The sequence below is a fragment of the Pinus tabuliformis genome, chromosome 3_1, assembly GCF_031772625.1.
Source record: "Pinus tabuliformis cultivar Carrire ecotype Pingquan chromosome 3_1, CPIR1, whole genome shotgun sequence".
In the NCBI taxonomy this organism is placed as follows: domain Eukaryota; kingdom Viridiplantae; phylum Streptophyta; class Pinopsida; order Pinales; family Pinaceae; genus Pinus; species Pinus tabuliformis.
The window spans coordinates 566949795-566974109 of NC_142301.1; the positions used below are offsets into that span (position 1 = coordinate 566949795).

General features: G+C 41.4%; 1 protein-coding gene across 2 annotated transcripts; it reads left to right on the forward strand.

Moving 5' to 3' along the window:
- The first annotated feature begins 15364 nt into the window (after positions 1-15364).
- LOC149188250 (putative LRR receptor-like serine/threonine-protein kinase At1g67720) lies at positions 15365-24111 on the forward strand. 2 transcript variants are annotated; one of them, XM_089411618.1, is made up of 17 exons: positions 15365-15508; positions 15656-16217; positions 16355-16821; positions 16917-17043; positions 17148-17219; positions 17471-17539; positions 17830-17901; positions 18158-18226; positions 18327-18398; positions 18500-18571; positions 18753-18925; positions 19040-19248; positions 19387-19513; positions 19611-19670; positions 23010-23202; positions 23335-23467; positions 23580-24111. In XM_089411618.1, the coding sequence occupies exons 1-17, from the start codon at positions 15424-15426 to the stop codon at positions 23880-23882; spliced, it is 2865 nt and encodes a 954-aa protein (XP_089267744.1). In that variant the 5' UTR covers positions 15365-15423; the 3' UTR covers positions 23883-24111. The 2 variants fall into 2 exon arrangements, with proteins under 2 accessions (XP_089267744.1, XP_089267743.1); XM_089411617.1 differs by having other exon boundaries at positions 15369-15508; positions 15653-16217.
- Positions 24112-24315: the final 204 nt, after the last annotated feature.

Genomic DNA, 24315 nt, shown 5'->3' on the forward strand with positions numbered 1-24315 from the left:
GAAGCCCGGAAAGGAGGGATCACACAGCCGCAAGAAACAGAACGCATAGGACTTGAGGAAGAAATCCAACAGGGAAACCTTAGACTCCACAAACTTGAAGAAGAAAGGGTATGGTTAAGGAAGAAAAGCGCTTTGATGGACGCGGAAGTCAAGAAGATGGAGGACGAAATAACGAAATATTTTTTTGGCAAAAAGACCAAAATGGTAAGGCAGGGTGCATGCGATCCCGATGATAGGGTTAAGGCCTATTGCCGCGAATTGATCAGTCTAATGCCTTGGCTTGGAACGCATATTGATAAACATAATGACCAGGGTAGTGTGTTGCAAGTAATAAATTACGCGATGCCGACCATAATAGTAAAAGGTAGAGATTTTCCAAGTAGCATGATGAATGATCGGATGAAACTTTTCGCGACTGGTGCAACCATCTAACTAGCCGAGGGAAGGACAGTCTTAGCGCTCCAGGCAGTTGGAAGGGGTGTGGTACTATAAACTATTATGCTCGGGAGCTGCGTGATACTGGAGATGCGTGCAGAAGCAAAGAGTCACAAGGTCTGCGACCGCACATGAGGGGATACGCTGCCATGCGGACTGGCCAGAAAGTGACCATTGAAGTCACTATTCATGATGGGATGCTCAACTTGAGGCCAAATGGAGTGGGCAGCAGGCATTTAATACACAATTTATGGGCAATATTTGGGAAAATATGTGGCTAAGAAATCATTAATGAACCAGGATTGGGGGGAACGATCGAATTCGAATTCAAAAAGTGCTATAAAATACAAAGGGTTGCCGAGTAAACAACACTTGGTCATTTTCAAATTGAGAGATTAGGCAAAGTCCCAAGTGTTGTGAGCCGAGCGTTGATTGAGCCCTTGAATTTGCGAGTGATAGATTACAGCACAGATACAATGGCAACAACTAAGGATGCAGGCCCCTGTACGTGTGTCCCCGCGAAACCCACTACGCAGCAAATGGTTGATGGAGGAGAAGGGGAAAGTCATCACTATAGAAACAGACAAAGAAGAAGAAGATCTGCAGGAGCTTATCATTACAGAAGAAGAAGATGAAGGCATGGTGTTGTGGGGAAAAGTATCCAACTCGGAATGACCCTAACCCACTCTAAGGGTGACAGTTCCTTAGCAACAGCTGAAAGCAAAGCTATCTAAAGTTTCTTCTTTATGACATGCAAGAGATAAAAGGAAGAGATCCACTTACCGATGTCTTGTGCAAATGGTCGATCCAATCTCCTTTGATTGCCGCTTTCTCCCAGCTCCAAGTCTTTTCATGGGCCCAGCTACACGAGATCCTGCAAACAAGACAAAGAAAGGAAACTACAAGAGGCATGCATGTATAACTGATTCAAGGATTAGCATAAATCAAAGACGCAAGTAAGACAATACACTATTGAAACACATGCGAATAGAAGAACCTCAAATGCTTTATTAATATATGGAAGTAAGGTTCAGGCGGTGATACAACCATGAGAGGTCCAATCCAGCATCACCTTCCCGACGGAGAGAACTCTCTTCTTCACCTCCCTCAAGCAATCACCCAATACTAACAACTGTAAACCAACAGCAATTCTTTGCACTAAATTCCGTCCTCTAGATCCCATGGGATGAGATCCTTATATAGAGTTTTGGAGTGAAGATAAGTCAGCTTGATGTGTGACTTGTTGTCCTCTTCAACTCCAGTTGTTCTTCAGTCCTTCACTCAGAGTTTCTGCCTTCCACTTGGAGTTTTAGAACCTCTTAACTCATCATTAGGCGAATCTTCTGATCCAAGTGTCAATTTAGAAGCTTCCTGGGCACTGGCACATTGAGAAAAGATTCCTCCACATGTCCAAGTACGCTCAGTGCAGGTAGCCTTTGTCCTACTTGCTCTGCAACGTAGGTAGCCTTTGTTGTACCTGCTATGCAGCGCAGATGCCTAGTGGAGCAGCTGCAATGATCCAAAACTGACCTGTTTTTGAGTGTTTTTAGTGGAGAACTGAACTGTAGTGCTGTGGTTTGCTGACCTTGTTCCTCTAGGGGTAGGAACAACATGTTTAGGGACTTTGGATCCCTCAGATTATTGACATTTCATGCTCTATGCTGTTAGGCACAAAAATGTCTATAACAGTTGCCCCCTAAAGTATGAGGTCGTTTATCGGGTGAAATGCTTTATTAGGAGGATCCGAAGTTCATTCAATCGTCGGGAGGTGACCTGTAACAAAATACAATACAATACATTATCTTTTCATACTTTCTTTTCATGATCTAGCTGATGCGGGAATTTCCCATGCTCAGCTTTATAAATACATTTGCTATACATAAACAGACGATCGTCTGATAATAGACTGATAATTCTCTGCTTTTAATTATCATCCTTTTAGTAGGATGACCATCTGCTGCACATGTCTATGTTTTTATCTCCTGAATATATATCGCAGCCCGGATGGATGAAACTAGATCCGGGGTCTTCAAACTTTCGATCTTCACACTAAGTACAAGTCGATCCATGTGAGAATTTCTTGAAGTCGAACATGGAAAGACATCGCTTGATTACTAGTCAATAATGTAAACCGTTAACAAGCGTGAGAGGAATCACCGATAATGATGATGACCCTCAAGGTACTGCAGCACAATTCACGTGGCGTGAATATAGGATCTGACGTCGAACACCACGCAACGTCTTCCGGTCGAAGGTCATTAATGTATACCTATCGCCGGAAGTGAGAAACTTGCCATTGAGGCATGCAAGCTTCAAAGTACTGAGGGGGTGTTCCTAGATCAACTTCTTGGATAATGAGCTGATGTCGACAAGAAGTGATCCGTCAAAGGAGGGCCTTAATAAATTCCACATCAGTGACATGGAACGGAGCTAGTGATGATGGTGAAAACGATCTGTGAAATATGATTCAGGGTGGCGGTCATGGAAGGATGAAAGATGATGCATGGTAGTGGATGGGACCCGGTTGACACTTTCTGAATGACATCTCTTGAACATCTAACGACACTGATGTGATGGATCGGTAGCATTACCCCATGTATGGATGGTATGGCGAGACCATGGTGAAGGGACCGGTGAATGATAATAACCCAACCCGATATTTACGGAGGCAAAAGTGTCATGTTCAAGAGCGACCTGCTACCATTAAGCTTTGAGGTTCTTCCCAATTTTTCCCCAGTCATTACTGACCAGTACCTCTTTATTTTTGTCAAGCTTGAGGAGGATAACATACGCTTGATCTATAACCTGCCCTTCGGGCAAGCCCATCGCTATGTTTTTAATGAGCTTAGCGATAGGGAAACTCGTTCTCGTCTAAAGACAAGTTTGTCGCTATCCAATATTTTTAACGAGCCCAGCGACAACGACAACTCGGTCCTTTTCATTTTTAGAGAGTCTGAAAAGGGTACATAAAGTGGACTCCAGGGGTCCTTTTTCGTCATCTAATCCCTTAAGTCCGAAAAAGTATAAAACAATACAGAAGGGATGAATGTTCGATATCTTTATCGAGCCGAACTAGACAAGCGCTCGATCTTTTTGTGCAATAATCCCTCAGGTCCAAAAAGATTAAAATCTAGAGGAGGGATAGCTCTTCCGGTCCTTTTAACGAGCTGGAAGGCCAAAACTCGGCAAACTTTTCATATTTTACGAGTCATTTGAAAAGAGCTCAAAGAAGACTCGTCTTTTGAGGAACGAGTGATAAACAGGGATAGCAGCAGATTCCAGGTACAGGTTGGAATTTTCCAATCACGGCAGTATTACAAGGATGGCTAGGTGAAATCACTCTTCGCAGCTGTTCCTCAAAATAGGTAAACAATCAAGTGGAGGTGAATGATCGGCCAAATGAAAGGTGGAGGTGACGGTGCACAAACACGACCAAGGCTTTTATGGCTGATGATTTTAAGGTCTCAAATGGTTATTTACCGGTTCATTTTTTCCAGTGAGCTTGAACTCTGGGGGAAGCTTGCTCACAAGCTTAACATTTATTTTTTAACGAGCATGAACTTCCACATTAAAACTGCTCGGATCTTGTGTTTATTTTTTAACGAGCATGAACCTTGCCAAAAACTGCTCATATCTTGTGTTTATTTTTTAACGAGCATGAACCTTGCCAAAAACTGCTCGTTCTTACCAGTCATAAAGTAGAAAGGTCTCATGGAAGATCGCTATTTTTTAAGGAGCTTCATCTTCCTACGTATTGCTCCATATCCTCTCTTTGTGCAAGCTGGGTATCGGCCCATCCTACGGGTTAGAGGGGTTAGTCCTACCTAAAACTAAAAAGCCGCCCGCGCTTGCATTCCAAGAGGTTTGCATGCCCCCAGGTGTAAGTCTAATTTCAAGGTCGCCCCTACTTATCCGTCAAAAACCTTTGTTTTCAACAGGTGAGGCTTACCTCTTTCAGGTTACCCAAAGATTGTTCTGCTAATCTTTCAAACAGAAACTTTCTTCGGCGATGTCTATCATTAGGTTATCCAAAGATGGTTACAATCTGTGGCAACAACAGCGTCTCTATCTTTGGGGGCTGCCCCTACTTATCCTTTAAAACATTTGTTTTAATGGGTGAGGCTGGCCTTTTACCCAAAGCCGGTACCTACTTGCTGCCACAAACGGATCCCCTTCTTTGGTAGAGCCTACCTATTTAGACAAAGGTGAATGACGTGACTAACGTCAGACACTTAACTTTAACAAAAGAATCTTATTCCAGAACAACCTCATCCCTAACAGCCCCTTCTGAGAGTCCAACTCTCTCTTTGTCTTCTTGTCCTTCTTCTCCACGAAGATGTCTCAGAGGAAGATTCACAAAGATGAAGGAGGGGGACGGGGTACGAACTGGTCATATTCTTCCGCGGAAATTCTACTCTACACCTAAGGTTTTTTCTGCCTCCATAGCAGACCAGGATGCATGCCCCCTGGGATCCTGCGTTCCTTTCCCGAATCACTCGCATTCATCAGGAAGAAGAACCGGGGGAAGAGACCTTTCTTGATCAAATAGATCATTTAGGGTACGTATGTGACTATTGGCAATGCGTGATCCTGGAAATGAAAGTTGGTCTACGAGCTTGACCATTCTTCCTTCGTATGGAAAACACATTATTCGAAAGAGTGAGGAGACTATTGCTTCCATGCAATATATGTAGTCTCGTCCAAGGAGTAGGTTATAATCCAAGGGTCCTTGGACGACCATCAAATTCATCTTGACAGCCTTCCCTTTCAAGGTAATAGGCACATTAGGCAGAATCCCTAATGGTCGACTGGTTCCTTTGTCAAAACCCGAGAGATGCCTTGTCTCGGGCAAAAGCGCCGGACAACCCAGTGCTCTCCAAGCAATAGAGGACAGGATACTCACAGATACCCCTTCATCAATGATAGTTCCAGCCATCACCATTTTGTATATTTGGACTATAATTCTAAATGGTATACTGGCTGGTAACCGGGGTCTACCTAGTTGGTTCCAATCAAAGGACACAACCAGGTTGCTTGGTGGTGGGACCGAATATACGGCCGGGTATGATCCTGATGAAGCTCCTTCCTACGATAAAGGAGTGGGCACATTGCCCTGATGTTCATCAGAATCGGTGTTGACGAAAAGAATATGGACGGTGTCATCTTTATTCTCTTCGGTAGGGGTGTCAACTGAAGATGAATCCTCAGTGATTGTGGTATTTGAAGATGAAACTTCTGAAGGGAGAACCGGGTCAACTGCCGTTTCGACCTTTGGACTTTCGTCCGGTCCGGATTCAGTAGGTTCACTTTCAGTGATTGACACTTCAGCTGGCCCTCTGAGCAAGACAGCTGTATTTTCGACCAACGAAGGACTTGGCGCGAGTTTTTGATATCCAGGAGGAAGTAGCAACGGTGCAACCGGTTGATCTTCCAAAACTCTCTTGGCTTCGTCTAAAAAGGGACAACAGCGGAGGGTGTGATTGCCTTCACACAATTCGCAGGAGGATGTCCATCCTCTTCGTCGTCTGCGACCTTCACTTTCGTTGGTCGACGGTAAGCATTCGACCTGGTTGTTAGAGGTTGACGCTTCCGAATCGTGCAAACGAGGGGACCAGTCCCTTAGTATCCAGGGAATACTGGGACAATCACTGTGGAAGTGGTTCCCTCTACATATGACACATGGCGACTTGGGCCCGGTCCGTGTTGTGTGTGGGTTTTCGTTAGATACCTTCTGCTTGCCCCCAGGCGCCTTTGGCTCCTTCTGCTTCTTTTCTTTCTTCTTCTTTTCCTTCTTCTTTTCTATGGGAGCCGCGCTTTTGGTGGCTTGACCTTTCGAAGAAGAAGGATCGGAGGAAGGCTCATAAGAAGTGGAAGGTTGGAGGGTAGTTCTAGACTGGTCTAACTGTTGACTCGACTGTTCAGGAACCGTGGTGGTCTGAACTACAGCGGTTGAGAATAGCCAAACTGGCAGGCCAATTGTCAGTCCTGGAAGCGACAATGTGGCCATGTGGGGCGCACCAACTTCTCCCCAAGAGGAGAAAGGGCTAGGGGTCCCCCCCTGTGGGATCCCTTGGTTGGTGTGTTCCATGTTCTCAACTTTAAAGATCAACGTAGGAATCAAGGGTAATTATGTTCCGTTTAAGATGAATTTTATATGACGACGCTTTAGACACAACTTGCTTTTTCACTTTTTAAGAGTCGAGAAAAAGCTAAAGATGACTCTAGTCTCCTTCGATGTATTAACGAGCCCGAAGTGACAAATGCTCGGATGGACTTTTTCAGTTATAGAGTTTGAAAAAGGCCAAAAGAAACTACTCTGGAGTTCTAGGCAAGGGTGTGCCAAACCTTTCGTGAAACCACAGAATACGTTTTATGGTACGAGTGGTCGATCTTCGTGAATGCTGTGTTCACTGCATCGCGATCAGTAGGGCGGCCGACACGGCTTCCTATGGATAAAGGCTTTGTTCCTATAGGGGTCCCCCAATATACGCGACGGTACGTGGGGGCACAAATCCGTATTAGCGCTCTCGTCCCTCAGGAGGAATCACCCACCTTCGTAGAGATCAATAGTCACTATGTTTAACGACGCCGGTTCACGTCTCTACCTAGACCTCTAATGTGTGTCTCGTTATGTTTCAAAGCGTTGTTAGATAAATTCATTTCTTTTTAGGTTGATCTTGCTTAGCAGTTTGCCTTTAAGGATCACCACGTGATGTATGATACAACTCCTAAATGCAGTCTAAGAATGATAAGCAAGCTTTTTCAATTCTTTCAACTTATGAAAACCTTAACTACTGAAGGAAAAGAAAGACATCATCTTTTCAAACAGATCATGGAGCACACACTAATGCACTTTCCTAAATCGACATGCAAACTGTCAAAATGCACATGCACAATGCAAGTATTTCTTTTCTTCTCTCTTAATGTTTAGTGTATGACAAAAAGAAAGCTGTTGTACGATTTCGAATTCAATTTCAAGCGAAAACAAACAAGTATTGTCCAATAATCAAAATAACACCTTAAGATTCACTCGTTTCAAACACAAGAAATACTGAAATTCGAACCATATAACGAAAGGAAATGCTCAAGTAGCTATGAACAACAATAAACTAGCTCTTAGAATCACAACGACACTTTCTCACAGGTCTAGATCCAAGAGGTCACAGCAAGACTAGTTCACTTTCGCCATGGGAAACTGTGAATGAAAGCAAGAAATACAATAAGAACAATCACGGTTTCTTCATACAACTGAGGCGGAATGAGGGCAAAGAGAAGTGGTTTCAGCTGGGTATACAGGTTGACAACAGGCTGCAAAAACAATACTGAAAATTGGGCAACAGACAGTGGAGAATCCAAATTGCACAAAGCAAAACTGGATCAGCGCAGGTGCTGCACTGTCAATCTGAGATGCAGCACAGGTAGCCCCTTCGGGACCTGCGTTGCAGTGCAGGTAGCCTTTGTTGCAGCTACACTGATGAGACAACTCACGTCTCTCTCAGATTCTGGGTCACAGTTTGCTAAAAAATGAGCGGTTTTTGGCCAAATCAGAAGCTATCAGACAAGTATACACTAGAGGATGATTGAGGAAGATGAACACTATCACAAAAGAGCTAAAAAGAGTCCTTGTGGATCAGCTCTTTAAATCATGAACAGGCCCAGCACTGGGCTAGAGTAGCTGCCCTCTACTTTGCATTCGAAGGATTCGAATGCAGTTCGATTCGGTACTCCCTTTGTTCAAGAGATAAATAGCAAGAATACACAAGCTACCAACAAGACACGATCCCCAGCGGAGTCGCCAGTCTGTTGTGGGGAAAAGTATCCAACTCGGAATGACCCTAACCCACTCTAAGGGTGACAGTTCCTTAGCAACAGCTGAAAGCAGAGCTATCTAAAGTTTCTTCTTTATGACATGCAAGAGATAAAAGGAAGAGATCCACTTACCGATGTCTTGCGCAAATGGTCGATCCAATCTCCTTTGATTGCCGCTTTCTCCCAGCTCCAAGTCTTTTCACGGGCCCAGCTACACGAGATCCTGCAAACAAGACAAAGAAAGGAAACTACAAGAGGCATGCATGTATAACTGATTCAAGGATTAGCATAAATCAAAGACGCAAGTAAGACAATACACTATTGAAACACATGCGAATAGAAGAACCTCAAATGCTTTATTAATATATGGAAGTAAGGTTCAGGCGGTGATACAACCATGAGAGGTCCAATCCAGCATCACCTTCCCGACGGAGAGAAATCTCTTCTTCACCTCCCTCAAGCAATCACCCAATACTAACAACTGTAAACCAACAGCAATTCTTTGCACTAAATTCCGCCCTCTAGATCCCATGGGATGAGATCCTTATATAGAGTTTTGGAGTGAAGATAAGTCAGCTTGATGTGTGACTTGTTGTCCTCTTCAACTCCAGTTGTTCTTCAATCCTTCACTCAGAGTTTCTGCCTTCCACTTGGAGTTTTAGAACCTCTTAACTCATCATTAGGCGAATCTTCTGATCCAAGTGTCAATTTAGAAGCTTCCTGGGCACTGGCACATTGAGAAAAGATTCCTCCACATGTCCAAGTACGCTCAGCGCAGGTAGCCTTTGTCCTACTTGCTCTGCAACGTAGGTAGCCTTTGTTGTACCTGCTATGCAGCGCAGATGCCTAGTGGAGCAGCTACAATGATCCAAAACTGACCTGTTTTTGAGTGTTTTTAGTGGAGAACTGAACTGTAGTGCTGTGGTTTGCTGACCTTGTTCCTCTAGGGGTAGGAACAACATGTTTAGGGACTTTGGATCCCTCAGATTATTGACATTTCATGCTCTATGTTGTTAGGCACAAAAATGTCTATAACACATGGAGGTGGCTACTCAACCTACGCACTCTACAACAAAACTACCCACCTATATCCCCCAACGAAAAGGGAAGGCCAAAGTGCTCAAGGACCTGGACGAGACGAAGAGCTCGCTCCAGACCCCACTCCTCCCAAATGGCATTATGTTTGAAGGCATGTACCTGGGCCATGTGCCAAGCATGAAATTCGAAGATTGAGACCTCGCTGACCATTAGAAGTTCACTCACCTTGAGACTGGAAACCTTATGAAGAATAACACCATGGGGGTGGTGACAACCTCAGAGCCATGAAAGTGGTTGCACGGAGTGGAAAAGGTCAGGTTCCTGAACCTACTCTGGGTGCCACATTTCCACCGTGCCCTAATAACCATTTTCGTCATCACACAGCTGCTATGCCTGGTGCATGATGGGTGTTTATGGCTAGAGGAGCCCATCCCCATCATGACAGACTTGATTCATCGTGTCTCCCAGCTTCCATACAAAGGATAGGACCCCGCGGCCATATCAGAAGGGAAGGGAAGTGATTTGGCCATCGCGGAGGCCATGAAGAAGAAGTACAAGCTGGAAAAGAAGAAGAGGGGCTACACCATCTCCAGCATCAAGGACAAAGCAGTACATGTGGAAACCCAAATCCTCGCAGGAAAAGTTATGTGCAAGTGCTGCACAGACGAGGTATCAGCACTAATGGTCGCATTGGTCGAGCAATGCGCAGAGGGGGTCTAGTTTAACTAGTTTGAATTCCTCTGCACAAAGTTTTTAGATAATTGTCGTGAAGCCCAAGAACAAGGAAAAGCGTTCCACTATGCTTGGCTGTTGTTGTCCATAGTATTTGTAGCTGGGGAATTGACGGAGGATAGTCAATTCCCCATAATTGATAGAGATTTACTGAAGGCCGCGAAGTACGCTTCGCTCTGGGCTGTGAAGGATGCTAAAAGAACATGTGACAACAAGATCTTCTGGGTTCTCATCGAGTTGAACATCAGAATGTAGATCAACCGCAAGCTTCGATTGTCACCCACAGTTTACAACAGTCTGCAGAGTTTTGCAGAATTTAAGGCAGACATGCATAACATATATATCAGGGCGCGCAAGGACCTGACAAAGTAGTGGACCAAGCTACCCTTTGTAGCCACTGATGATGCCATTTTCAATGTCTTGGAGGCATGGCACACCCTAGACATTACAGAAATCGAGAAGTTGGCAGCGCAAAAGAAGAAGGACGAGACCAAGCTGCGCATCGCACAGTTGGCCGAAAAATGACGGAAGGAAACATTAGCAATAGAAGTGTGGGTAACAAGGGATGCGGCACAGAAAGCAGCTAAGCAGGAAAAGGTCGCAGCAGCACAAGAAGCAGCCACGAAGGCAGGCAAGGGCCAAACAATGCCTTCATAGGGGCAGGAGGCAGAGGAAGCAGAAACAGAAAAAGGAGGTGTGGAACCATGAACCATGTCAACACTGCTGAAGCGCCAAGCAGAGCATGTATGGTCACAGAAGAAGGCCAAGGCCTCGAAATTGTCCATTAACCCGATCACCCTAACCGAGGGTGATCTACATGACATTGGCGAGACGGTGCGCGATGTCACAAATGAGGCTCTCCAAAATTTCATGCAGGAAAACCAGACTATGTTGGGGGCCCTCAAAGCACAGTTGCAAGAATTATAGGTGCGCCCCCCTCAGGTTGGCACCCTTTCGACCAACCTTGCAGTCAGATCCACAGCAACAAGGCAAATGTTGTGCGCGTGGATGATGAACACAATAGTGCTGCCGGAAGGGGCACTAGTGACATCAAATGAGGCCGACAAGCCTTCGGTTAGCGCAGTGAAAGGTCTTGGTGTTAATCTAGCTACCCTCCCGCATGAGACATTATATGTGTTGCAGGATGGGATAACTGCAGAGCTGCAAGCTAGGGAGAGCCGCGCGCTGGAAGTCCTCAATGAGGAGAAAATAAATATGGAACAGCTAAGCTTGCAGCGCGACAAATTGGTCTCACAAAATCAACAACTGGTATAGGTGATAGACGACACTTGTCAAAGCATCTCGGCACTGGCCATCCCAGCAGATATACCAGCGGAGGCGTGAATCCACAGGTTAGCAGCAGGGGTCCGCGATGCCAGGGAGGAAATGAGAAAGGTTCAACTGGAGCTAAATCTTCATATCACATAGCTGCGGTTAAAGGCGCTAGCACTATCACAACGGGATTGCAAGAAATCGAAGGTGTAGTGTGAGACTGCACCGGCATGTTGGAAGAATCACTTGAGGTCCTCACAACTCTGCAGGAGGACCCCAACATCTAGTGCTTAGAGACAAAGGTGCGAGAACTCTAACAACAGTGTGATAGTGTCTGAGGAACTGCGCAGACAGTGGTCCTCACCCAGAGGCTTGTGAGGATGCAGTAGGCTAAAGCACTGAAGCAGCAGGTGGACGCGACACGCCATAAGGAAGCAGTCCTAAAAGCGCGTGTCCAACCTTGGATCGATGAGGCCTTCACCATCACAGAAGACATCAAAGGCAAGCTCGCACACATACAGGAGATGCACACATTGATGCAGAGAAGCACTCCCGACACAGAGGTCTCGGAACAGCATATGCAGAAGATCCAGCAAGCAGCAGCTCAGTGCACTGCTGACCTCCTCTCATTTCGAGGACAGTTGGAGGGACTCCACGCAAAGATTGTTGCGCCGACAGAGTGACTCGAGGGCGAGTCACGATGTTTGTGTTAGGGGCCTGTTGGGCATGGAATCCCCCCAAGGCATGTTTTGGGGCTCAAAGCCCAAGTTTTGACCCAATCTTATTGTAAAGCTCCACGAATTGCAGGCGCAGGGCGCGAAAGTATGATAGAGCCACAGGGTTTTCCGCCCTAGTTTTGTAATGTAATGTCGGCGGGAAAGACTTATCCATGGTCCGCGGACCATGGGATTGTATAAATAGAGTGAGACTCTAAGTGTAAAAGAAAAGGGAGTAGAGAAGGAGGAAAAAGAATCTAAGTGATTGAGTCGCAAGTCGAAGTATGTCTTTCAGTTGTAGGATAGGAGAAGGCTCTGCAGCTGAGTGCACGGACCCCTGCAGCTGAGTGTGCAGGGTGGAGTCAAGTCTTTAACCAAGGAAGGAATTAATAAAGAGAAGCTTTGTTATCATTTTGTGTATTTGTTCTTGGGTTAATGAATGATTGATATAATTTGCAAATGTATTGTTTATTTACTGCGCGCACCTGTATGGATGGTTTATACTGTTAAGTACACTTAAAGCACTCAAGTAGGAAAATTTAAGTAACTAACATTGGAATACCAGTGATGTCTTGGGTAATAATGCAGAACGCGATGCTCTCTCCCTAGGTAGAGCTACGCGAAGACCGTATACCGGGTTGCGAAGTATAGGAAAGTGTGCGCAGGGTCAAACCGTGAAACCAATTGAACTCCTCAGACATCTCCAGGTTGTAGAAACCTGGTTCTAGCACCCTCCCATACTACTTCGAGTGAGACCTCAGTCCACGCTCCGCAGACTATTTCCGAAAGGGCCAGTAGTACTGGGATTTTTTTGGCTAACTTAACTCTGAACCTGGGTCAGGCCCCAATAACCCAACATTTGTGAAGTGATTATAGGGTCATCAACATTAACACATTTGATTAATAACTCCAGGGTTCGTTTGTGAAGATCTTCGTAACAAGGATTGTTAGTGAATTCTTAATGAATCTAAGACAAATACTAATTTAATTTTACATGAATTGGATTGAATTAGTCACTAATAAAATTTAATTATATTGTTTAAGATAACATTTCTATTTTTGCTACTCAACCTTACTTGTTCCCTAGTTTATTACACACTATGTTTCCTTAACCTAATTTGAATAGGATTTTTTTGGAAAGAAATGAAAATGCAATCATGAAAATGACTTACACAAGATTTTCTACCTTATTAGAACTCCTTAAGAGTGATATTTTTCAAATATTTCAAAAGAAATTTTTTATGAATGTAAGCCACGATATTTACTTCTCCTCACATAGCATTGATATGGTACATTCTACTTGTGGGACATTCACCTTTCTATCTCCATAATTATCCTATTCCTCCTTTCCATGCCTCCATTTTGTTATTGAGTGAAAGGAGGTATATTTCTTTTTTGCCAATTCCAAATGTAAGAAGTATTTCCATAATCATCTAAACCCTTTCAAACTACTGCAATGTACCACAAACAACACGAGACAAAAATCCGTGAGAGATTGATCATTACATTTCAAGTGAAAATAATTAAGCAACAATATTTTTTTCAAATTAACTTTGACATGTTGCTATGTTTGGTTGTTGTTATGGACCTTAAATATTGTATTAACATACTTTTGAGACACTTTCACGAGTAATTTTCTTTCAAATTAGCATTCATATGTTGCAATGTTGGTTGTTTTTGTGGACCTTAAATATTGTATTCCCATCTTTTCAAAACAATTTCAAGAGTAATTTTCTTAAATATTGTATTCCCATACTTTTGAGAGTAATTTTCTTTGCAATGTTTGGTTGTTGTTGTGGACCTTAAATATTGTATTCCCACACTTTTGAGACACTTTCAAGAGTAATTCTCTTTCAAATGTTCAGATGTGAAATTATTGAGAGTCTCTTGTGATAAATTCAAGATAGAATATATTAAATTAATGTTCATATGTGAGATTATTCAGAGCCTCTAGTGATAAATTCAAGATAGAATATATTATATTAATGCTCATATGTGAGATTATTGAGAGCCTCTAGTGATAAATTCAGGATAGAATATATTAATTGCATGGATTGATTTGTTTCTTCTGTGCTATGGATAATGACATCTTACTTGTCATTATCATGTGACTTTTTACTTTTGTTTTGATTCTCCCCATGTGATGTGATTGTGGGGTCATCAACATTAACACATTTGATTAAGAATTTTGGGGTTTGTTTGTAAAGTGATTATAGGGTCATCAACATTAACACATTTGATTAATAATTTTGGGGTTGGTTTGTGAAGATCTTTGTAACAAGGATTGTTAGTTAATTTTTAATGAATCTAAATCAAATATTAATTTAATTTTAACATGGATTGAATTGAATTAGTCACTAGTCAAATTTAATTATATTGTGTAAAATAACATTTTTATTTTTGCTATTTAGCCTTACTTGTTCCCCATTTTACTACACACTATCTTCTTTAACCTACTTTTCTCTAGTGTTTCTTTGCATTTATCAAGAGAAATAAAGTTTTGATGGTTTGACCTAAAGTTTTTAAGATTGGAATTCTTTTTGCAAATTCATATAAAAAACTTTTATGAATTGAAATTTGTACATTAATTTAAAACAAACTTCTCAATTTTAAAAACAATAATATCAACAATTTCTTTTTCACTCAAAATGCATTGCATTTACATTTAAGTCATATAACATATGATATTTTTCTTCACCTATACTCTTGGTTACAGGTTTCCTTTACAACATCCACAACAATTACAAGGGTTAACTCATTCATCACACAACAATAACCACAAACATCCCTTACTATTATTCGTAAATACAACTTAACTCATCTATTTTTAAAGAAAATAAAATACCCGAAATATCATACTAATGGTTTATAACGAGCTAGACTCATTCATCTACAAAACTTTGAATCTTTTAATACAAGCATATCTTCTTTATAAAAAAACAAACTTTTAACCCATCAAAAATAATTAAATCCTACTTCAAAATTGGAAAAGGAATTTAACCAATGAATACAAAAAATACTCATTCTCAGAAGTCGTCACTCAACTACTCCAGACTAGTCACGTGATATCGAGAGACATCTTCCTTTTTGTGCTACCTAATTGCATATTAATTTTTAATTTGTCACAAAACACATAACGATGTGTAGTTGATGTGGTCAAATGAACACTTTCACATATGAGGTAGACGCGATGTTGTGTATGTCATATCCTCTTCACGTGGATGTGGGCGGGCCCCGTTACATTAAAACCAGAAAGACACGTGGCGCCTTCTGCGCCATTTCCGCCGAAACAATATTCGATCCATAAAAAAAGATCATAAAAAAATTCAGGATTCAGGACTATTTCAAGCCATTCCAACTTGCCATATTCACTCTTTCGATTCCTTCCTGCTATGAGCCTTCCAACTCGCCATCTGCAAACATGCTCACCCTGGGTTGCGGCAAATGTGCAGGTCTGCTGGCTATCAGCGTGTTATTTCATTTACACGCTGTTGTTGCTCAACCAGGTGAGTATTTCTATCCTTGTAAACAATTCATTCCAACCTTCGTTAATTTTCGTATCCTCTTTGAAATTCTGTTTATTTATCACTGCTCGTGGATCGTTTCATGTTTATGTATTACTTGATTTGACAAAATATATTTTGACGCAGCAGGATTTCTCAGTATCGATTGTGGAGGCCAAACAAATCATACCGCAGAGAACAACATAACTTGGGTAACTGATGTTAATTACATAGGGGACGTCGGTGAGACAGCATACATAGGGGATGTCTCTCAGCAAGCTGGCGGTTCTTCCATGCAATACCTACGGTACTTCCCACAGCCTCTCAACAAATCTTGTTATCGCTTGCCTGTGGCTCCCAATGTGCCTTACCTCTTAAGGTTATGGTTCGCCGTCGGAAATTACACGGGATTTCAAAAATCGTCAACCTTAGCTTTCTCTTTCTCTATTGAGACCTTGGGTATGTTGGCTGTGCAAAACATACCAATCACAAACCTGACAAATATAGATCCATTCTACTATGAGGAAGTCTTTGTTAGTTCTGGGAGAGTGCTATATATTTGCTTGATCAGAACCTCGGAGACTAATGATCCCTTTATCTCTGCTATCGAGTTGAGGGCCCTCCGGTATGGCATGTATCAACAAGCTAAGCCAGGAACAATGTTGAGTCTTGCAGCAAGAAGTGATTTTGGTGGAAATAAATCGTTTGTGAGGTAAACCTATTGAAACTTGTATGTTTTGCGTATGGAAAATGTAAGCGCAATAAGTTTTAGGTGCAATAAGTTTTAGGTGCTATATATAGGCGTGATTCTCTTTTTTGTAGTCTGAATAACTTTGCATGATGAAGCAGGTATCCACAAGACGAGTTCGACCGCCTGTGGACACCACCACAATTCGGAGATCAAGGTGCAAAGCCCGAAAGTTCGAAACACCCCATTTCAGCATCCCATACCCAAAACATTCCTCCATCTTTCGTGATGCAAACAGCCTATGTAATTACCGGTGGTAACAAGTTACTTGTAGGTCTATCGGGAGATGTATTCGACCGTCCCCAAGCATTATTGCTGCTCTATTTTGCAGATATCGAGCCGGCTGATATGACCCTTTCCTTTTCCGTTTCGATAAATGGACTATCAGCCGGTCCTAATATGACTCTGGCGCGAAATTATTCTGCCTTAGAAACACAAGTTCTGGTAAACACCACAGAACTCATAGAAGTGACACTATCGGCCGTCAACCATTCAACTGCTGCCATACTCAATGCTTTAGAGTATTACGCGATTATTCCGACCCAACTGGCAACATATTCGAAAGACAGTAAGTGCGCTTTACTCGTAAAATAATAATAATAATATTAATAATTCAGGTTGAAATTCCTCATGTTAAGTTTAACGAATTTGTGTTGTCTGCAGTTGAAGCTCTCCAGGCTCTTAAAACAAGGTTTAGCGTAACAGATTGGATTTCCGATCCTTGCTATTTGATCGAGTGGAAAGGAATTTCCTGTGACAACAGCACTTCGGTCGTAAGAATTTCAGAAATGTAAATCTAATTGTTTACCATTCATTCTTTTATGTCTGAAGTTGTAAAACTGACAGAAATTATGTCTGATAATATAAGAGGTTAAGACAATGTTATGTTAGCAGGAATTTGTCAGGAAGGAATCTTAGTGGATCGGTACCTGAGAATATTGGAGAATTGACTGCATTAGTCAACCTGTAAGGAAATTCTATTATTTTTGGTCTATCTGTACCCATACCATAGTTTTGTATCCTAAGAAATCGCTTCCAGAATTATGCATCACGATTTCAAATCTTCAGTGAAATGTAACTTCTTCGAACTTAGTATACATTATGGTCTATACGTTCTAGGATATTTTTCGGAGTTTGCTTATGAAGTGATCATAACTTGTATTTCACTGTAAATACTTGAGGTGGGACTCATCCATTAATCGTGTTGACATAACCAGGTCACTTGAGAATAACTCTCTTACGGGACCATTGCCAAATTTCTCCAATTTGACGATGTTAGAGAGACTGTAAGCACTTCGTTCTCAAGAGAATAGACCTTACGCTTTTTAAAATTTAAATGGATTGTAATTTCTTAGATTGATTGTTATTCTAAGTAAAGTATGTGATAACATTTAAAAAATGATATCAATGTCAATTCACTTTAAACTTGAATAACCATTTAAAGGATCAAATGTAGCCGGGCTTAAATTTGTTATCATTAATGTAGAATAATTAATAAATTTTAAATGATAAAAGAATTATACACAAGCCTATACTGATTTTAGTGAAACGTCCATTTATTTTGCTTATGGTGCAGATATCTACAAAATAACAACTTGACCGGTAACGTTCCGGGCTGGCTTTTTGGCCTCGAAAACCTTAAAGATTTGTATGATTCTCTCCAATCCTTTGATTATAAAATTATACTCAATCTTTTCTTTACTTTCATTGTTACGATTCCAGGTTTATAGAGCAGAAAAGTTTTAGTGGTGTAATTTAGTGGTGAAATTCACTGGCATTCTTCAGAGTTTGACAAACACAATATAAGATTGATGGTCTCCGAGGTCTTATGACGTGAACATTTCTGGCCCTTAAATACCATACTGGAAGTGAAACTCATCCATGATTCGTGTTGACATAACCAGGTCACTCGAGAATAACCATTTTACGGGACCATTGCCAAATTTCTCCAATTTAACCATGTTGGAGAGACTGTAAGTACTCTGTTCACAATAAGAGCAAGTCTACACTTTTACGAAAACAGGGATTGGTCATCATTTTAATTAGGCATCTAATAATTTGCTTATTGTGCAGACATCTACAAAACAACACCTTGACCGGTACAGTTCCAGACTGGCTCTCTGGACTCGCAAACCTTACAGAGTTGTACGCCTCTCTCCCATTTTTTTATTGTAAAATCATACATCAATCTTCTCCTTCCTATCAGTTTTATGGTCACAGGTTTACAGAGAGCAATCATTTCACAGGTTTATAGAAAATAATAATTTCAGTGGGGAAATTCCTCCGCAACTTCTCTCCAATCCTTCATTGGTATTCAGGTAAATCTAAATTCTTATTGATTGTAATATTGCAGGTGCTAACAACAGCTTCGCATTCTATTATTTTGCAGTTTCAGTATCATCTTTCATGTTTGCTTTACTATCCGAGCAACCAATACCTGAGAAAGTGATGAAACTGAAGAGATTTGACGGAACGTCTACTTCGTTTGATGTGTTACAGATACTCTGGGAACCGCTATTTATCTATCCCGTCAAATCCAAACAACCACAGGGTGAAGCTCACCCTCAGACTGACATTAAGTGGAAGTGCACTGATAGTTTTAGTGTTCATGGTGGCTATTGTTTTGCATTGCAAGAAAACCAGGAGAAAAGAGGGCAGCGCGTTGTACGAAGGTCAGGAAATATATTCAATCTTACTATTTCTAATATGAGACGTAGTAAAGGTAGACCCCCAGAATTGAAGCAATCTTAGACTGTCCTAATTTAACCCTGATTGATAAAGTGCAGACAACTCAACGATCGTATTGCCAAATACAACAAAGTCTCGCGTATTTACTCTACAAGAGATAATCGCAGCCACACAAAACTTTAGGGAGAAAATAGGGCAAGGGGGCTTTGGATCTGTGTTCTTTGGTCAATTGGAACGAGGAAAACGTATAGCTGTAAAAGTACTCTCCTCGTTTTCCAAACAAGGTGTTCAGGAGTTCCTGAATGAGGTAACTTTTAAATCCTTAAATCATGTAATATGGTCCGATTTCTGGACTTAACCTAGTAATGTTTTGGCTGCACTATTAAGTAATAATTAAAATGATTGGAATTCAAATTTCATGCCATTGACTTCACTTGGTGAACAGGTTAATCTTCTTTCTACAGTCCATCATAAGAACTTGGTGACTTTACTCGGTTACTGTATTGAATCGAGAGAGCTTATGCTCGTCTATGAGCACATGCCCGGAGGGTCCCTACGAGACCGCCTTTATGGTAAATATATTGCTTAGAAGCATGTTTGATTGAAGGGTGCATATAACGTGCTAAAATTACCAAGTAATGGAAACTCTTTTGGTTTTTAATTTTCCAGATCCTACTTTTGAGCTAAACTGGGAAACCAGGATCAAAATAGCTTTAAATGCAGCACAGGGTAACACTTTTCCTAAAGCATTTAATGAACCTATATTTTTGTATATATTGATTACCTTATTAGTCCCTGCCATCTGGGATCCGGCAGGGACTATAGTAATCGCAGGGACCCCGACTTAGCATTAGTTGACCCCTTTGCTTCTCTGTTATACGGCGGTTAGAGCGCGGATATCCTAAGTTTCTAAAGCACTCACTCTTTCGCCATCCTTCGCCATCTTATTTGGCCTCTTCCCGAGGCGGAAGAGGCCCGACCATAGCTTAAAAACCAATTTAAGCCTCCTGCATTCTGGCTAACCGTTAACGGGTTTGAACTAATGCTGGCATTAAATCTGAGGCATTTCATGTTCTTATTGCATTTGAGCTGCATTTGAGCTATCTGAGGAGGCTGAACGTGTCACTCTGCATGCAGAACAGATGCTGTCTTTCTTGCCTCTTACTCGTGCTTTACATTTGGTTCATCGTCCACAGCTTGAATCCAAAGCTTGTTCCTGCAACCTCTAAGCTATCGCGACTGGATTTCACCGCTACCATTCGACATGGCTGCATGTGTACACAGAGCCTCCATGGAGTCCCTCAGAGCAGGTGGACTTTCCCTTAAAATGCTTTCAGTATTGACTGTTAATTAATATTCGTAAGTTTAACCATTTTTCCCAAATTCATTACAGGGCTGTTGCGGCTCTCATGTCGTTCTTGGTGAGCAGAAATGGAGAGAGCGCTGGTTCAGCTCCTTTCATCTGCACTTGCACCAGCACCACAGAAGACAACGCTCCTTCTACGGTGACTATTTCTCCATCTTTGGCACTATGCAAGGTAATGCAGATCGACATTTTATTTAGTTTTCCCAAATTCATTAACTAGCAACTTTGAATGTCTTGGTTGCAAACAGGGCTGTTGCGGCTCTCATGTCGTTCTTGGTGAGCAGAAATGGAGAGAGCGCTGGTTCAGCTCCTTTCATCTGCACCTGCACCAGTACCACAGAAGACAAGGTATAAAACTTACCGTTGAATTATCCTCCACAGTATTTGCCCAGTAAGTCTGATTTTCACTCAATAACTTAATAATCACTTAATAGATTCAACTATTAAATTCAATTATTCAGAATATCATATTCTCTATATCTTTTGTATTACAAGAAGTTTCTACAATTAACAAATGGTTAGTGCTATGACGACTTCTGTTTTTTATTAATCTCAGGCCAACATACGAGGCATTATCGCATCAGAACTCTAGTTTATTATCGCATCAGAACTCTAGTTTATTGTAGTAATGGCTTGTATCCCTTTAGCCGAGTGAATCTCGAACACATAGAAGTCTGTCCATCTCTTAATTCTTTGTTTACTGTGAGATAAAAGGCATTCTTTATTGTATTGGAAACTGCACATATTCTGCACACAAATCTGACGAGGGTCTTTGTACTTGTGCATAATCCTGTTTCACACTAGCACTCTGCCTCGCAGATCAGCTAGCAGTTTTCTCTGATAGGAATCTCGGGCTTAATAATTAACATTTTAGATCGAAATTTTTAGCAATAAATAATTTGTATTTTAATTTTTTTTTAATTGATCTTTTCACCTACGGAGCTAAAGATAAGATCAAGACCTATTGAGTTCTGATATATTTTCCGAACTGTGTTGCTTTGTAACTTATAGAATAGAAAATAAATATTCAATTAGCAATTTAGCTCTAGACCAAGCTATGTACAAATGTATCTAACTTACAGCAGTGCAGCGAAGACTCGGTGAGTACTGGAGAATTCTTCAGAGAAGATCTATCGCCTCTGCAGGTGCTCGCCTGTGGAAAAGCTGAGAGAAACCAGTTACACCATCTGTAAAATTAAATCCACTACTAAGCTATGATTTTACTCTGAATTGACATATAACTTACCTATTTTTCTTTGTAAAGCCCACATTAGATCCTTTAGGGATCTCCTAGGAAAGTAGCGCCTTCATTTGTTCTGGATAGAGTAGAAGGATAATTTCATGCTAGCCATCACCGTTTTTCCACCAGAGTTTCATTTCTGAAATGTCAAAATTTGATCTCATCAGCTTCTGAATCTCTACAGAATACTACAAGAACAAAGAAGCTAGATCATCGGCTATAGATTCAAAAGGTTGGTCTGCTGTGCAATCCACAGATTGAAGACTCTGCAGTAATACCGTGAGATTTCCCAGCTCTCCATTTGTTTCATTTGGTTGCATATACATATGTTCACACCGATATAGCGTTCTTCCATCACTACTCCATGCATCTACACTCTCTGGTGGCAGGCACACTGAATTTCTCTGGTTATTTTCCAATCTAGCGTTGGCAAGAATCGTCTGGCAAGAATTGTTAAGCAGAGGCGAAGGTGCATGGAGTGCCCCAATTCTGCACTGGATGGTCTGATGGACCTGAATTCATAACACAAAGCCCCTGTATTCACAACACAAAGCCCCATTCGCTGGTAGATTTACTATCGCTGGTCAAGAAGGGACTCTCTTGTGGCAGGCACACTGAATTTCTCTGGTTATTTCCTAATCTAGCGTTGGCAAGAATCATCTGGCAACTGGAATGATATTATGTGACAAATCACCTCCCTGCTGCCAAGCACATGGTTTGCATGCAATGCACGTGGTAAGGGAGAGATCTCTCAAGGTGCTGCTGACAAGTTACGTGAGTCGGTTGGCTTTTGTGTGTTGGCCCATTGGAATCGCCTTTGTTGTCCAACAAATCGTTGGCAAACTCAAAATGTAATGCAAATATTTCTTTCGGTATTTCTGTTGTTGATTGGTATGATTTGGAGGTTCCACAGTCAACACGAAAACTCGAGTCCTAAACTTCCACCATGTTCAATTAACAACCGATGATTAAGGAGTAATGTATTGTCTTTATTGGCCTGGGATTGAGCTATAATTCCAATTCTATTTGACCATTGCCATTTCTACAGTTTACAATGGCACGCCATTTTCTCATCCTTCACACGTTCAAGTATTTCCCAATGTGTATTGTGCATTTCGTTAAGAAAATATATGTCATTTTCACCTTCTAACCGTTTTCCTTACTATACCTGCCGTAGTCAAGTATTTCCCTATGTGTATTGTGCATTTGGTTAAGAAAATATAGGTCATTTTCACCTTGTAACCATTTTCGTTGCGGTAAGTTTGGTATAACGCACGGTATGGATATGCAGCTGCTCGTGGATCTTTCACACAAGAAACTGCAGCTGATGCTACTGATGCTTAAAAGAACTCTTTAATAACTTTATATTCTTATAATTTTAACTTGTAAAAGTAACTTGGCAGGGACTTGCTGCGATGCAGCCCCTCTTGTTTCTCATCTAACCAGCGATTTGTGTTCGAAGGATTGGAATACCTTCATCTGGGTTGCACCCCAAAGATAATTCATAGAGATATCAAGACAGCCAACATCCTTCTAGACAACAATATGAATGGAAAAATCGCCGATTTCGGTCTTTCAAGGTTGACACCTGGTGGGGATGCTTCTCATGTTACCTGCACTATTGTGAAAGGAACCCTAGGATACCTCGATCCAGCGTAAACCACATATATAACCCTTCCTATTACTCTTACTGTGGAATTGCATTAATTTTTAAGAGTAAAGGGCGTTTCATTTTTGTTTTAGTGTACATGAATAGCTTAGCATTTTGATGAGAATCTATACCGCAGGTATCTTCGCACTCTTATGTTGACGGACAAGAGCGATGTATATAGTTTCGGTGTGGTTTTGTTAGAGCTCCTAACTGGCAGATCACCCATAAATGCAAATGTACCTGAAGATGAACTCGATATCGTTCAATGGGTAATGAATTTGATTATTGATCATTCTAGAAAAAGCAACATGAACATAATTTATGACTTTCAAGCGCATATTCAGCGAGTCTACCCATAATTATAATCGGACGCATTTGCAGGTCACGCGATATGTAGAGATGGAGGACATAGCGATTATCATAGACAGGAGGTTGAATGGAAACTACGACATGGAATCCGTTGCTAAGGTTGCTAAACTAGCGCTTAGATGTGTTCAGAGTAGGCCATCATATAGGCCCAGCGCAAGTGAAGTAGTGGCAGAGATAAAAAGTGCTATTATACATGAGTCTGATCTTCCAATTTCAGAGACAATTGCTTCTTTGGAGACCGACCCTATCTGTTCCCAGGTGGACAACATGAAGTGGAGCGACAACAGCTCCAACCTCACGCAAGTGGGAAGATGAGTTTATGAATACAACTGTTTGGACTGGTAACGGAAGTTCAAGTCATTCTCGATTTCTTCTCATCCTTTTATGTGTCATGGTCATGGTCAGCACTTCCAAAAATTCTACATAAAGAATTGGCCTTTGGGTAATGTTAAGACCCCGCCCATAAAATAGTCCTTAATGCCACGTATGTGTCACGTTAGGACACGATGTTAATATATTTTTTCGAAATGTTTTTGGTAATAGTGAAAATAATTTTCTTTTCCCTTAAGCTTTGAAACACAATTTGTGACAAGTTTACACAATAGTCTCTTTTTTTTTTTATAACTTATTAGATTACGTATACGGTTACTATGTTACTACAAGAGGGAGATAGAGAGAAGATAAAACAATATCTTAATTGTAATACGCATTTTGAATTCTTAAATTAAGTTCATGTTTCATATCTAGT